General features: G+C 35.4%; 1 protein-coding gene across 1 annotated transcript; it reads right to left on the bottom strand.

Moving 5' to 3' along the window:
- Positions 1-248: 248 nt before the first annotated feature.
- Positions 249-5,433, bottom strand: LOC127714363 (uncharacterized). The gene is made up of 5 exons (XM_052220429.1): positions 5,220-5,433; positions 3,935-4,164; positions 3,135-3,286; positions 1,252-1,368; positions 249-492 (listed from the first exon to the last, which is right to left on the bottom strand). Exons 1-5 carry the CDS (start codon positions 5,431-5,433, stop codon positions 264-266), a joined length of 942 nt encoding a protein of 313 aa, XP_052076389.1. The 3' UTR covers positions 249-263.
- Between the last annotated feature and the right edge of the window lie 6,237 nt (positions 5,434-11,670).

Here is an 11,670-nt window from a genome sequence, read left to right as displayed (position 1 = left end):
ATTTAAGAATTCCGCTAAAACTGGTACTTGGCAGTACCGTCTTAGACTTAAGGTGCTGCGAGAGCTTTTGCTCCTGGATGAAGACCTTATTGTAACTTTTAGATGAATAGCAACATTTAGATTTCGCTTGTGCGTGTAGGGATTTTACACCATATTCTTTCTTGTCAACTCTTTTGCTTAATAACACTTTTCTACATATACTCATTTCTATATTCATTTATTTATAGTGCATATTGGTATTTCTGCTGTATGAAATGTTTAATTTACGGTAAAAGTTTGTAAATATGTATCAAACTATTTGAATATGCAGGAACGAATATCTCAAGATACCCATCTCCATCTATATCATGTGACGTGATTCCACCAACAGTACCGCCTTTTGTATCTAGTATCTTATTTGACTGATATGACCAATCAGATACACTTTCAGAAACTGCATTTAAGATGTAAGCATGGCTGTCATCGTCACCGGACAATAAAATCAGGGGCTTCCTGAAAGAAATTGGAATAAACAAAATTTCAAGCAATATATATGAGGGGCCTGATGGGTTATTTTCGTTCTTCGTGATCGGCGCATTTTCGCTATCGTGATCCGTTTTTCTACAGATTTATTTTATTTATATATTAATTTTTCGTGATCCGTGATCATGGAAATTTATTTTCTGTGAATCGTGATTGACAAAACTGTGAATCGTGATTGACAAAAAAATCAACTCGTGAATCGTGATGAGACCCCCCCATCAGGCCCCTCATATATCTCAAAATAATGAAGAATCAGCTATCCGCTATCCCAAAGCTGACAAACTTTTAAATTTTCTGTTAAAAGACACTTCTGCAAAACCTTTTTTTTTAATATCGAAGAAATACAATTTTTGCCTGAAAATATGATAATATTATATTAACATGCAATAAATATTCTAAAACTTTGAAATTGATAACAATTGTCTTAAATATTGGAGGAATATATCTTCTTTGTAAGTTTATCTTGCGTCTAAAATATTCATGTGACCTATAGTTGTTAACTTCTATATATATGTCATTTTGTCTCTGATGTAGTATTGTCTCATTGGTAATTGTACCACATCTTCTTATTTTTATACGATATATCATAAGAAATAAAAACTTAATATCAAAATTTCCTCTTTTGTCCAAACGATATGAAAAGGGAAATTTATGGTGCACGCCTTAGTGACAAAACCTAGCAACACAGTACATCTATTAACATATATTTTTATACATTGTGATTTTTACCCATTGTTTGTAGATGGATTCCTAATAGTTCTAGCTGATCCTGGTGCACCACCACCGGGAAGTAGATTGTGAGATTTGAAACCTGTCATGATTGTGTGTCGAGTAAAAGTTTGCGTTCTGAAATCAAATCATATAATTATTATGATATTGGTATATTCAACAGGACAGATTACAGATCCACTAAAAAGGATTAGATATGAAACATCATTATTCTTATTAGTGCAATAAAGCACTTGTAAAAACTTGTAAAATTCTCGGTGCAAGAAAATCAGACATAGTAATGTGGACATTTTAAGTAACAATGTCCTGCGATGCAATTATTTTATTTTATTTTACCATTCTTTGATTAATTTATAATGCACCTGATGTCAATAAAGTCATAACTAAAAGTCGTAACAACACACTTGGTCATAATATGAATTGTTACGCAGCGGCACTGTCAGTAAATGTTAAGGTCTATTATTTTCATTGTTGAGTTATTATATATACTGTAAAAAACAATCAAAGCAATGCATGTGTTGTTACGATTCTATCAGTAACTTCAGTACTAGAACACTACCAGTAAAAAGATAAAAAAATGTATAATTCATAGAACACTGTCAGTTAAGCCTAAGATCAATAAGTTCAACACTAGAACACTATCATGAAATGGAATCATAAAGCCATTTTGTTCACCGCTAAAGCATTGTCAGTTACCACAAGGCTAATATGTCCTCCAGAAAACTGTCAATAAAATCTTGCGTCAATGTTCACTCATATAAAACCCATAAAATATCAATCGACCCTAATGCTATTGTGTTCATTGAAAGAACATTGTCAGTAAACCCTAAAGTCGACATTTTCAATGAGTTTAATATGTTAACTGGAGTAATGTCATTATGTCCATTGCTAGAACATTGTCAGTACATTCTTATAAAACTGCCAATATTCCATAACAAGTTATGACCCAGTGTCTGTAGTACCATGGAAGTATTATATTTCATTTTACTTCCATGGTAGTACTCAATTAAGCGAAAAAAGAATCAATTATATCCAAGTCCACTGTCATGGTTTTTAGGAAAACTGATTTATCATGCTCATGATAAAATAATTTAATTGTGGATGAAACACGTCTTCTGATTGGCTGAAAGTTTTTTGTCTATCAGCTCATAGACATAATTTTGTCATGTGACCGTGACGTCATCAACGTTTTTTCATGAAAAATGGAATTTAGAATTAAATTATAAGGAAAGACTGTAATATTTTTTCTGCCTATTCGAAATAATCTCAAAAATGTGGTGCACAACATTTTTGATGTTATTTCTTCATAGACAGAAAAAATATTACAGTAATTTCTTAAATAACATCTATTATATGACATATCCGAATTGGATTATGTTTGGACATTATAATGTGTGCAATAGATTGCAGATATGGGATTCTGTATGAAGCATATGGTCACATTTTCATGAGACTGTCCAAAGCAAGGAACAATAAATCCAACGATTGTCGTTGGTTGCTGTTCGACATATTTGTTTTTTGTTCCTTGTTGTAGTATAGATCACGCCGTTTGTTTTCCCTTGTGCATTGTTTCACATTTTCTCATTAAGGGGTCTTTTGTCGCTTACTTTACAGTAATTAAGGGTTTTGCTCATGGTTGAAGTTCGCATCTGTGTACTTTGAACTATGGATAGTTATCTCATATTTTTTGTTACAATTAAACATTAATTCGCCAATGAAACAAGGAAGACAAAAAAAATTAAAAAAAGATATAAAGGTGTTGATATAAATATGTTGATGGGCTTTGTTATGAGATCATATTTTAATCGATAGTATCAATGATCTTATATTCAACTATTAACGCTTAATGTTGATAATTCTATGACATATTCTGTTACAAATACCTGAAATCCGCTGGTATTTCGTAAACATAGACGGCGGTATTACTAAGGCCATTTGAGGTGACTAATAAATCTGATTTCCCATCATTATTTACGTCAACAATCTGTACATCAAACACGTGACCAATATGCTCCTCAATCACTTTTGATTTAATCTAGCAGAAAAAAAAACATAGAGATCAGAATTATGTGAACACTACCGAATGAAATGTATTACAGTATCATGCTCTACATAGCAGTTCGTGGTTTAGCGTTAGCCTAACGTCCATGCATATTCAGGACGAGAATGAAAAACATATTAATTAGGTAGATTCTTGAGAGTGGGTTGGCGGAGGTATGCACTGCTATTGAAAATGGGTGCCTGTAGCATGTAGAATATGGACAGAAAGTTTGCTCTGAAAAAAGCATAACTACGGATCTCTTAAAGTTTACAGTACTACAGCAAGGGTTCTTTTAGGCTCATATGTCATGACATTGATTATACCAACATCGACATGGGGCAGCAAATTTAACGTCCTCGTTTTGACCGGACATGGCCGAGTGTTTATACACCCCGTACAGTGTAGACAAAAAGAACCCTTTGTATAACGATAATGCTATATTCAAATCTGGAAGCAAAAAAGTAATTATATTCAGTATTTTTTTTTAATTTTTGGACCCATACAGTTGAGTTGAATTGTTTAATAATTGTATAACTAATTAATTTACGAATTGGTGATCTCAGAAAATTCATATGATATATAGTCATTCAGATTTCCTATAATATGTAGGAAGACCAAATAAAAAAAAAATATCGGAACAACCTTGAGAGTGTCCGTCCATTTTCCTGCAGGATCTGTTGTCCAGTAGATTTTCAGTTGATTTGAAAAGAATCCAGTTGTTACTATGACAGTATTGGTCCCTGCAGGTGTGGTCAATGTTGATATATCAAGGAACGTGTCCGAATGGTCAGCAATGATAAAATGGTGCCACGGATTACTGATGCTATCACTCTGTGGATGTTCATACCAAACTAACTGTCCACTACCGCCACCTGATAATTCATTTATAATTAGCATTTTTATTTTATTTGGTGAAAACCTGAAGACTTCTAATTTCATAGAACCTGGATTATACTTTATAGTTCAGAAATACAAAGGAAACGTCAAGCATTTTTCAACATCGTTCCCTCGCGTTGTAACTCATGCCTTTAAAGATTGCTGTTCGGTGTGAGCCAAGGCTCCGTGTTGAAGGCCGTACTTTGATACTTTGACCTAAAATTATTTACTTTTTATACATTGTGACTTGGATGGGGAGTTGTATCTTTGGCACTCATACCACATCTTCTTATTTATATGATATAGGGAAGTACATGGTAGTAGGTGTTCAATTCATAGAAATAATTATTTTTTATTTAGTGAATGACGAATTGTATGAAAACAACCCATGCCATTTGAAAGCAACACAAGATTATCTTACTTTTAGCTCCACCAACTTATTAATCAAAACTATTTGTTCGTGTACTTCGTTCAAACGAGTATGCTTTAAAAAAATCGAAAATTTTATTTATTTTAATAAAGTAGTTGACAATATATCTTGTAAATAGGAATAATTGATATAAAGATATAGCTATAAATTATTACCCTATGACATGAATTTAAATGTTGCAAGCAAAATACCAGATAAAGTGTTTGTTTAACTTAACTAATGCTTTCAATAGATCAAACGTGTTATTATTTGGTATTCTTTTTCTGGTCAAATATTGCGGCAATTTGCTTTCCATCTGTATAGAACAGAGTAAAAACGACTGACTACAACAAAGGTGATAAAATAAAGTTCACCGACCATACATTCTTTCTAGGGACAAACATTTTACTAATATGATAAAAAAAAATTATAACATACAGGACACAAAAATAAAAATAAATCAACATTGATTTTTAATAAATTATTTTCAATGGAAATACTGAAATACTTTTTTAAATCCCTTTTGATTTTTTCTCCAGATATCAAGATTCAAACAATTGATTAAAGAAATAAAATATGCCATAAAAACGCAACCCATAAAAACCCAATTCATAAAAACGGTCAGTGCCGAAGTGACCTTACCCAGAAGTGATTTTTTGGCCCGACACGTAACCGCGTCTTTCTTTCCATCTCCATTCATATCGAGCCATAATACTCGGTGGTAAAACCAGTGGTGATCGTCCGATCCAGTTGTAATTTCCATTGGTCGTTGTGGGGTACCGTTGGACAAGTCTACTAATCGAAGACTTCCTTTAGTTTTGAATGGAACCAGAAAGCCACCGGCAATCGACATCATTTTCTTACCAAATACGTCATCTACAACAGTGATCCAATTTTGTGAATTTCGCGTATTAAAAACAAATCATTTTGTTAATTGTGCCTATTTAAAATAAAAAAAACTTGGGCTATATTTGCTTGGTAACTATTATGGATTATTATTTGCTTTGTGTCCAGTGACACATATTTCATGCCAATTCAGGACGATGATAATTATGCGCGTTTTAAGGTCTATTCGTACACCAGAAGACTTTTTCCTGTCAAATTTATTCATGAGATTTTTTTTCTTTTTTTCTTTCATTGCCCATATTATGTTATGGAGCAACCGTTCAATTGTTTAAAAAGAGGAGAGGAGCTACTTGTTATAATCCGCCGTCTTTTGGTTTTATGATCTATAGCACCACAATCCTTGATAACATGTCACCCTAAATAAAATATCCCTACCTGGAACTTGATTGACCTCGTTAGGCCAGACAATATTAGAACTCAATGTAGTCGGTTTCACTGTATGGTGACCATTACTTTGTAATGTTTGTACAACAGTTCCAATTGAAGGTATGAAGTACACGTGATCTGTAGTAAAAGGTGCTCCATTAAAACTGGACACAAATAGGGAATAATCATCGTTTAATCTCCCGGTATCCTGTGTTCGAATTAAACTCAAGAATCCTGGATGACTGGTGGTGAAATTGCCAATGTATTGTAAATTGTATGTTGAAATGAGTTGCATTGAGGAAATTAATGCCATGGTAGCAATGCCAAATTTGTTCGATTCCATGTTTGGTATCCGATGGTGGTTGTGTTTTACGTATTAATTATAAATGAGTGGTATCTGTATATCTATAATCACGTTTACATATATATATAATTATCCAATCAAACTTTCTTATCTCACACTGCTTTGGTTAGAAGTTTTCATACTTGTGAATCATGCAACTTTACTTTATATACGACAATCTGTTAGACTAGAAGATTAATGAAATTTACTTCATGTGGCGTTTACACAGTGCCGATTATGGCTCCCGTTTGAGATCAGACAGCGCTAAGACACGAAAAGTGAAAAAGTCTAATTACTATCCTGAATTATCTGAAATGTCCTATCATTGTCTGAACGCAGTCGTATACGTTCGTAACAGATTCCTATGGATCGGAAATTGTCCGGAGAGGTCGACAAGCACCACCGATAGTTAGGTGCGTCCCGTAACATTCGGGGAAACTCGGGCGATTTTGTCTAGTCGGATTACAATCGTGACTATGTCGTGACAGATTCTGCTGTATCGGATCAAAATCGTTACAATGTTCTGTGTTTTCTGGACGGTGTCCTGTGGAAGGGGCATGATCTGGAGAAATTTGTCATTGCTGCTTTTTTGCTGATTGAGTCCAGATTGCATCCAGATCTTGCCGAATGTAAACCGTCTTTGCCGAAACCATTCCGGAACAGTCCCGTTATTAATACGAAATTCGGCAATAATACCCACGTCAGAGTCTCGACAATTACAGAACACGATACGACTGAGTCCAGACAAATCCACTTGCAGGGGGTCTCATTTGGGGGGGGGGGGAGATCTAATCCCGGATCCCGCTTATTGTTTTGTCAGATTCCCGTATCCCGCTTATCATTTTTTTGTTTCCCGTTTCCCGCTTATATTTTTTTTCTATAAGAAGTCGCCTTGCAAGAGCCCTCCTATCAGTATATCACACTTGTATTACCTTTGGCAAGATATCAGGGAACCGATAAATGGCTTACTGTTGTCACAAATTTAGGAATGATACAAAAAGTTTGTCAGTGACTCGCCAAAGGTGGGTGGTACTCTGGGCGCCAAGACTGTGAGAAGCGTAACTACATGTCCAATAAACTGTGGGTAAAAATTGCGGCAGGGGATCTGGGGCCGCTGAATGCACCCAGCAGGTCTAGGGTAGATTTGAGAGTACTCGAAGTTGCTGAAAGCTAGTTGATTGATTGATTGATTGATTAATTGCTAAAAATGGCAAATAGTTCATGATTGTTCAGGACAAAAACAAATTTACAATAAATACAACAGGTAGTTAGGTCCTGATCGTCGAGGATGAAGGTCTGGAATTTTAGAAATGCAATGCATAGAAAATGTGGTTTTCTTGGATAGGAACATAGATTTTTCCTTTCAGTAGACCACCTACGAACCCCTCAAAGAGTTGTTGCAAGTTGCTTAACGTGTAGAGAGCGTGGCATTCTCTCTACACTAGCGGCATCGGATTTAACGTCCCCATTCTGACCAGACGTGACTGCGTATTTATACATTACGCACAACCAAACGAACGCCTAACTTCGGCAAGGATTTTATTGTAGGTCGGATAAGGACCAAGTGGAAAGCTAGTTGAAAGTCAACAACAATTAATAGAAAATAAATCATGTATATAAAAAAGGCAGGGTTTTGAGCATGATGAGGGTAATTCAAGTATTTGTTGATAGAAATGAAATGATCTGAACTAAAGATCTAGTTTTTAGTTTATATAAGGTGGAATATAATGACATTCTATCCAATACTCAATTCACTAAGGATGATAGACTAGTGTACAAATGACATTTGATAATTAAAGAGTTTTACCGAGTTCACATGTATCTACAGATAATGTTGTTTTTATTTTTTGTGTATAAAAAAAATATTTGTGAAAAAAATATGTGTATAGGTACGTGCCTAAAGTGCCTAACGGCAGCTACGCTCCTGACTGTCAAAAGATTATATTGAGGAAAAAACGGAATACATTTGATATGATAAACAAACAAAAATCACTTATATCCCCATCACACTAGGACCACGATCCCACTACGATCTCAGAAATTATAAAATTTTGAAAGTCATAGTAAGATCGTGGTAAGGTCGTAACAAGGACATGCCAAGTCTTCGTGATCGTGGAGCTTTGAATATGCTCAAAACATTCGTAGTGTAGTCATGGCCAAAACTAGTTGAAGTAGAACCGTATGAACTCAGTCGTAGTAAGGACGTAGTTAGATCGGGATGGGCGTAGAAGCATCTTATTGGAAACGTGGTGCAATCGGGGTCGCCAATGGAAAATATTTCGCTGCAACCTTAGGTAGGCCTATAAGAGTTCACTGCAACTATCCCGATTTCACTATACGTCTTAATTACGCTTCTACAATATTGATTCGATTATTCTACGATGAGGAAGACAATAATGCGGAGCTACTTTGCCCTTGTCGTCCTCGTCCACATCACTACGATTCTACTACGTCCTAGCCACGAGAATTGTGTTATATTTCCTAATTTGCAAATTGGAAATTTCAAAATTGCATACCTTTTTTGAGACCTCTGCTTTTTATTTAGTACCCCGATCTCTAAGTATTTTTAATACCTTTAGTGGAAAGTTATCTCCAGGAAACTGATGTGTACGATGGGAAAGTCAAGATATTTATAGGGACGAAGAGCGTAGTGACAACGAAGTTGAGTCGTTTTTCGATCGTAGTAGACACGTATTGAAATCGCAATGCGATCGGGAAGGTTTTGGAAGAAGCGTTCAGAGATCGTGTAAGTCGTGGAAAGGTCTTATTAGACGCAGCAAGAGCGTGACAAGATAGGAACTATAGAACGTGATACTGTCGTAGCGAAATCGTAGCAGGATCTTATCAGGATCATAGCAAGATCGCAGTATCAACGTGAAAACTATGAAATAAATTAATGAATATTCAAGCCAACCATACCACGATCTCACTGCAATCTTATCTATTTTAGTTAGTGAATCACTCAAGTATGAGGTCAACTCTTTATTCATGGTCTTGGTCTAGTGTGATGGGGGCTTAACATCTACTTCATTTGAACTTTGGTGGACATCTGTCTCATTGACAGTCAATCCACATCCCTTTTTTTCATTTTTTGACAACAAATTTTGATTCACGCTTAATAAAATGATGATTTTCCCGGATTCCCGGCTCATTTTTTGGTAATTTCACGTGTCCCGCCAGACTTTATTTCCCGTTTTCACGCACAATAATTTGACTTTCACGTGTCACGCTTACAAAAATCGGTCAATCCCGCGTCACGCTTAGACCCCAATGAGACCCACATTGCAATGCGGTACAGCAGACTGTGATAGGATTGCGTTCCGACAGTACCTGATCATCCCGAATATGACGACAGTTTTCTAGCGGATATTTTCCGTCAGCGTCGGTTCACTGTCTGGTCACTGTCTGATCTCTGTCGGATCGCATTCGGCAGAATCGGGACGCTGTCGGGACAGATTCGGTCGTTTTTTACCATGCGAAAGATACAAATCGAATTAGAATCGGATTGAGAACGGGATAATTCGGATCGAAACGGCTGAATTTGGACGCTTCCTGAACAATATCTGATTATTGTGGTGATTGAATAAATGTTTTTACAAATTTTAATTAAAGTTTGAATTTCCAACAACGATTCACAGGATCTTGATCAGACTTTTAACAAATTTTAATCGGGAATGGTCCTATCAAGGACGGCAGTAAAAATCGTGTGTGTGAACCCGGCTTTACATACGACAAGCTCTTAGACTAAAAGATTAGGACATAGTATAATTCATCCGACACCTGATAAAAATGCCTACTTGTGTGTTCTCATAATATGAATAGATAGATATTGGAATTCGTCAATGTGAAGGAACACAATAAAAACTGAGACAAAAATATGCAGACTAGAGACGAATTAGAGCCTGTGATGATTTGTGGATGTTTGTTTTTATAACTTTGAAGAATTTATGGTCTTCTAGATGCTGCATATTTCCGTTAACCCATGTTGTTATTGGTACTTTCTCGTCGACGTTTACTATGAATCTCCTTTAATTGATATCTAAGATAATACTATATAAGGTAGATATGCTTGACCATGAACCTTGAAGTATTGTCTTTGCTATCATATGTTCCAGACATTTCCCCCTTGTAACACCTTCCAATGGATACTCTTGTACTGGTCTAATCATTGAACTAAAATAAAGATAGAAAAAGGTTATATCGTTGATAGCATTCTCATTTTCTTAAACATAGATATAATCAAGTAGATAATACTACTAATAACCTTTGTTCACGTTTCTCTGTCACCCGAACACTTTAATCTCTTTCATCGTCACCTTGACACACACATTTTATTTCCCGACATTTAACTGTAGAAAAAAAAAGTACTATGCAATTTGTTGCAATTGTCCCTTTATATCCCTGTAAGTTTTGTTACAGTGTGTACAATGAACATAGACCGACTTTTTCAGACATATCTTTTACACCAGTCAGTCATAAACTATATGCTAAACCTAGCTAAGGTTGCCATTCACTCTGGCAAAGTTGACTCAAGGCGGGTTTGGCTTTTCAGTTCAAGCATTTTTATATTTCTTTAGGTTTTCTTTTATTTTTGGCTTCACACGCTTTTGTCTCTTCCAGAAGCACGTTTTTACTGGCTCATGTTAAACATATACTTTTTTACTGGGTCGATACCTCTGCTGGTGGACTATATTAGTCCCCGAATGTATCATCAGCTCAGTAGTCAGTACTTTGTATACTGACATGATTTATAACAAACCTTTCTAAAATTTTCCGTTTACAATTTTTTAAAATTATAAAGAAACCGATATTCAGCTCCCTCAGGCAAAGACGGTTGACCTAAGATGGTTGGGCTATTTTTTAGGCCCTCTTTGGTCATATAACTCCTTCATTGTTTCGGTTCTTATACATCCTTGGCTTTTATATATTATCTTTGCGTGTTCCTGATGAAGGTTATAACACTCGTTATAAATTTCATGCGTCCAAAGCGCTTTTCTGATCTTTTCTGGACGCATGGCATTTATAACGTGTTGATTTCATTTTTTATAAGTTTACAGGAATAAATCAATAACTTTGTCTATTATTTAAGTGCAAAATCTTGAAGATTTCATGACATAATATCAGTAGTGCATTACTAGTTAATACTATAAGTTCAAAGAGTGCCAGCATTCCTGTCTTTTATCATGTACGCCTAAATGGAAATGGCCACGGTGTTCAAAAGGCATTTAAACACAATAAATAAAAAAGGACTTTTTCCACAGAGAAAAATGCAGAAGCTCAGTTAAGCCAAGATGAATAATATAAAGGATCTCTTTGCCAATAATGTGCAACGATCTCAGAAAATTTAGTTATTCAACGTGACTAATCCCGTTCCATGATTTCTATATGTAAATGTCTATCAAATAGTGTAACTTAGTTTAAGATTTGAGCGTCACTGAAGATTGAGGAGTTTTATGAAGACGAAGATCGCGTCTGGCG

The sequence above is a fragment of the Mytilus californianus genome, unplaced genomic scaffold (genome assembly GCF_021869535.1).
Source record: "Mytilus californianus isolate M0D057914Y unplaced genomic scaffold, xbMytCali1.0.p SCAF_1, whole genome shotgun sequence".
Taxonomy (NCBI): Eukaryota; Metazoa; Mollusca; class Bivalvia; order Mytilida; family Mytilidae; genus Mytilus; species Mytilus californianus.
This window is presented reverse-complemented; position numbering and strand designations above follow the sequence as displayed.